Source organism: Leptonychotes weddellii, chromosome 4, assembly GCF_054177405.1.
Source record: "Leptonychotes weddellii isolate Sample4059 chromosome 4, ASM5417740v2, whole genome shotgun sequence".
Classification (NCBI taxonomy): Eukaryota; Metazoa; Chordata; class Mammalia; order Carnivora; family Phocidae; genus Leptonychotes; species Leptonychotes weddellii.
The window spans coordinates 70924203-70929239 of NC_138372.1; the positions used below are offsets into that span (position 1 = coordinate 70924203).

The 5037-nt window shown below is 37.8% G+C and overlaps 1 protein-coding gene across 1 annotated transcript in view; it reads right to left on the bottom strand.

Moving 5' to 3' along the window:
• Positions 1-1084: 1084 nt before the first annotated feature.
• Positions 1085-5037, bottom strand: part of CDC7 (cell division cycle 7) — a gene marked incomplete at its 5' end in the record, with an annotated part of 16525 nt that continues 12572 nt past the window's right edge. The window contains one exon of the mRNA XM_031021212.2: positions 1085-2840. Coding sequence (XP_030877072.2) covers positions 2446-2840 — 395 coding nt within the window. The remainder of the gene's footprint in view (positions 2841-5037) is intronic.

The window sequence follows — 5037 nt, forward strand, 5'->3', positions numbered from 1 at the left end:
GAAAAGTTTCATTAAAAATGCTACAGAGCTGCAGCCTGTTTCGAAAACCAATACTTGAAGCTTGTTATATTAATAGTTCTAAATGTCTAAGGCTTATTAAATGAAAACACCCTTAACAGTTTTATCTCAAAGAGTCTGAGCAGTAAGAATTTTAAAAAGCTGACAATGAAAAATAGCTGAATATTCTGGGAACTTCCATAATAATAGGAAATGGCATTAACTAGTTACCTTCTTCATCTTTCCCTAAAAATGACTATTTTGACTAATTAAAATCTTTTAGACTGATATATGCCATTATTTTTTTTTTTTTAAAGATTTTATTTATTTATTCATGAGAGACAGAGAGAGGCAGAGGGAGAAGCAGACTCCCCGCGGAGCAGGGAGCCCGATGCGGGACTCGATCTCAGGACTCCGGGATCATGACCTGAGCCGAAGGCAGACACTCAACCATCTGAGCCACCCAGGCGCCCCGGCGATATATGCCATTATTTAGAAGGCTGAAAAACTTGAATATGCGTATGGAAGCGCCTAATTTATATCTATATAGCACCCAACACTCCAGTGGGGTTGAAATTCCCTGAGAACTAATTTACATCACTGGATGGCTTTTAACACAGTGGCTCCCTTTACCTCCCACCTCCCCTTGCATAGCAGCCAAGTTCTCTTCTGTGATATTAATAAAAACTTCAAACAACCCTAAATATTAAACTTTCTTTGAGAACATCTCCTGCCCTGCACTTTTGGTAGTTAAATTTTTCTTCCTGTTAATTTTCTTAGAATATGTTAACTTGATTGTGAAATCACACCATGAACTTTTTTTTTAGCTAAGACTTCTGATTACTGAGATGACTTACTGCTTTACTATCTGCTTATAAATTTCCTATAGATGAGGTCAATGAGCACCTTTCTATAACAAAAATCTGCTTCCATCTTTCACATACTAGTTGAGCCAGGTCAATTTTTGTTAATCTACTGCCTACTATTTGCTGGAGAGAGCATTCATCAGTCTCAGAAGGAAAATATTTCCAGTGATCAATATTTTTTTTAAAGGGTATTTTTCAAATGAGTAGTCAGACATAAAAAATATAAAAGAATAACTTTATTAAACATATAAATTCAAGAACATTCAAGTTTTGTTGTTTTTACAGATTACAGTATGAGAAGACAGCACATCAGCGGTAGTGGTTTCTGTATATACTATACTTACCAAAGAGAGTAGGTGGACATACTGACTTGAATGCACAAAATAACAATGTATGTTTTATATCCCTAGGCTGTTTCTATACTCTATCCCTACTAAATGGGAAACTGCTCAGCAGATCCATACCCCTAGACTTATCTCCCACAGAAAGAGTTTGATATATTGTCAATGATATTTATCATTTTGGAATGTAGTAAGCCTCCATCTCTGGTCCTCTTCTACTTTACCCACTTCTCTCTCTCTTCCCAACACACCCAAGACTCTAGTAATCAACCTTCTCTGAGCAGGACCAATTTAGTTATAACAGGATATAGAGATCCTGATGACACTATGCAGAGGAAAAAAATCTCCAACAATATTCTCAAGGTTGTATTTATTTTTCCTTTTAGCCAGCTACCTAATTACACCGAAGACAGCGAGAAAAAGAAAACCATTTTGGACTATCAGTATTCACCTTGGCTCTGCAGCTTCCCTTTAAACAACCAGTGTACACAGTGAGTTCCCAACTGTAAACACATGCAATATTTAACAAAGACCCAGAAACTTTGTGGAAAGCACCATATTATTTCCAAGGAGAATGTGTTAGGTGGGGAAAGAGAAAGTGGAAAAATCAAGAGAGAAACCATTAAGAAAAACATGGCAATTCACACGAAATATGCTTTAACAAAATACTTTGAAAAATGGATAAATTCAATTTTAAGTGATATTACCCCCAACATTTTCTCGTTAATTGTTTTAGTGTTCGGAAGTATAATATATGTCTCTAGAAGAGGAAATGATCTCCTTTACCTACAGAATGGTTAGAGCACCAGCACCAGGTCGAGTTTTCCAGAAGTACACATAGCTCACAGTTTAAAGAAACCAGTAACATCTTTTGACTCATTTAGTCCTGATCACATCCATTAATTTTAAGACTTACACCTGAAACTCCTATGTACTAGGCTGAAACAGCTTCTTTTTCTGTGTATGGCAGTGACAAGTAATTAGGGAAGCTAAAGATCTGATTCTACTTGGGTAGATCTAACCCAAAGATCACGTAGTTAGCCCAAAGAACTATCCCAGGCATTTTAAGTAATCTTAATCCGTATTTTAGAACCTGCCAAAGAGCAAATACTAAAATTTTAAAATAAATTATTCTTCCTGCTTGCCCTGGTCTCCAATCAAGAAGTTACAGCTATTACAAAGAACTCTTTTTCACCCCGTCTCATAACACAAAACATCAAACATTACATGATGAACGATAATCACAAGCTCATATCTTTAAAAAAAGGGTGCAACAAAGCCTCTTCTGCTGTTATTCTTGAAGCTGGATTTAGATCTAGAAGTTTATCAAGCAGGTCGTAAGCTTCATCAGGTACCTCATTCCAGCCTTCTAAATTGGTAGTATCCGTATTCAAACTACCCCCACAGCCATTACTGTCCCCTTTATATAAGGAATTCCCTGAGTGCTGTGCTTGAGGTGTTTGTATAAGGTGAGAAGCTTTATGGTCAATCTTCTCTGAAAAAGTTGGGTCACGAGAAGCAAGCCCCTGTATATCACTTGTTAATTTGGGAGTCTTAGAATCGATACCTCTGAGCTTCTCACAGAGTTTTCTCAAGTCTTGTGCTGGGACTTCTTTGCTACACAATATTGATTTGCCTAAAAAGGAAAAAATACATGTATTTTATATTATCTGAATATATCAGAATCATAAGAATCTCTCATAAGAATCATGCAAGTCCAACCATGCACTTTGTGGATATGTGTGTGAGACAGAGCACCACATGCTCATATTTAAGTTCTGTTTTGTACTACATAGTAGTAAGTAGAAATCACACAAACAGGCAGTAGTGTATTATCTTGGCCTTATATTTCCTTTATATTAAACAGAAATGTGGGGGCGCCTGGGTGGCTCGGTCGGTTAAGATGGGACTTCAGCTCAGGTCATGATCTTAGGGTCCTGGGATTGAGCCCCATGTGGGGTTCCCTGTTCAGCTGGAGTCTGCTTGAAATTCTCTTCCTCTGCCCCTCCCCCCTCTCTCTCTCAAATAAATAAATCTTTAAAAAAATATTTTGTTACAGACCATGTCAGGCATTTGTTTTAGCTCAAGGTTTTTCTGAATTTCTTTGACAGAACTCAACAAGTACTTGATGACAATCCACAGTGGGGCCAGCTCTATGAGTTGAGGACAGTGAGGTAAGTTATACACAATAGAAGTAAAAGTACTCCCACTGCTAATCCCAAGCAAGTCATTTCTTTGGGTCTTAAAGGAGAACTGTGACTACTGAAGTTTTGAGTCCTTCTGTACTCAGCCCAAAGTTACAGTAAGATTTGACTGAAACAGCTGAAGAAGTCCTACTAATAAAACTGAGACAAGTACTACGTGGCATTATTATTTTTCTAATATGAGAACAAGCATTACAATGATAAACTTTTAAAAGCCCTTGCCTGCTATCCTGACACTTAGCCCAGAATGTTTTTGTGTCGCATGTTGTGATTCCATTGTTGATCCTCATTCTTTGACTACAGATAGGGGAGATTTAAGCTCTTCAACAAAACGTTTTGGTGTTCACTCTGATAAACTTCATGTTCATAAAGTTCTCAGGAAGTTATTCAACAGCAGATGAAAAGTTTTCTCAATCAGTTGAGAATAAATATGTGTAAGAATGTCTAAGAATATAATTTCCAAGTTCTCAATCTTGCCTTCCATTTATTGTCACTTTCCCTTTGTATGTGTGTACTATTTCACCGTATTACCTCAGATAAAATTTTCTTATAGTAGGTGCAAGAAAGCTACAAGTTGTGGATTGACTTTGATGCAGAAACACTTTTTGGTAAGCCTCTATCACAAAGCTTTCTTCACAACCACGACCAAGTTTTTCTGATGGGATTAGACCGTAGCAGTGGTGTCTAAGTAAGGGGCAATCATTTTTGCAGTGGTTCTTTGAAGTTGTTCTTGGTCAAAATCACTTGATTTTTCAAACAAGCCTGGACCTTCCTATCATATTTTTCTGAATCTTATTTTCCAGGAAGGAGTGGGGTGAGAAAGTTCCTCAGATAATTTTGATCTGGACCCCTGATGGAAGACCCACTGATCCTGGGGCTGGGCACAAAGCAGCCCAGCTACTTTTGAAGTGGGCTGCCTGAAATTTTGTCCCACACGGGTGTCGTATATCATGTGGTAGCATGCTGACTCAATCACAGGCACCCACTTTGGGAAACATTAACTATAATTGTACATGGAGAATAAATACAAGGTGAGCATTTGATTTCAAGTCATTGGCCAGAACAAGGCTGAGATAATTCTCAGGTGCCCTATGAAGTACACTGCATATCCCAGTCTTGGAAGTGTAAGAATTTGGATAGCTAAGGAGAGAATTTCCCATGTCCAATATATGCTTACAATAATAACTCCATCAGCAAAGGTGTTCTGCTCATTTCTCCTCTTGCTACCCTAACCCTAAGGAATCTAACAACTAACACATATTTTATTAACTGTTTATTGTTAGTATAGACTAAGATCACTTAAGGCAGGCCCAAGAACACCTGATGCTTAATAAATATATAATAAATTAAAACATACTATTAAAAATATATAATAAAGTCAAACCATAACTACAGGGAGTTATTCCTTATTTTAAGATTATAAAGTTGAAGGGGCGCCTGGGTGGCTCAGTTGGTTAAGCGACTGCCTTCGGCTCAGGTCATGATCCTGGAGTCCCGGGATCGAGTCCCGCATCGGGCTCCCTGCTCGGCAGGGAGTCTGCTTCTCCCTCTGACCCTCTTCCCTCTCATGCTCTCTGTCTCTCATTCTCTCTGTCTCAAATAAATAAATAAAATCTTTAAAAAAAAAAA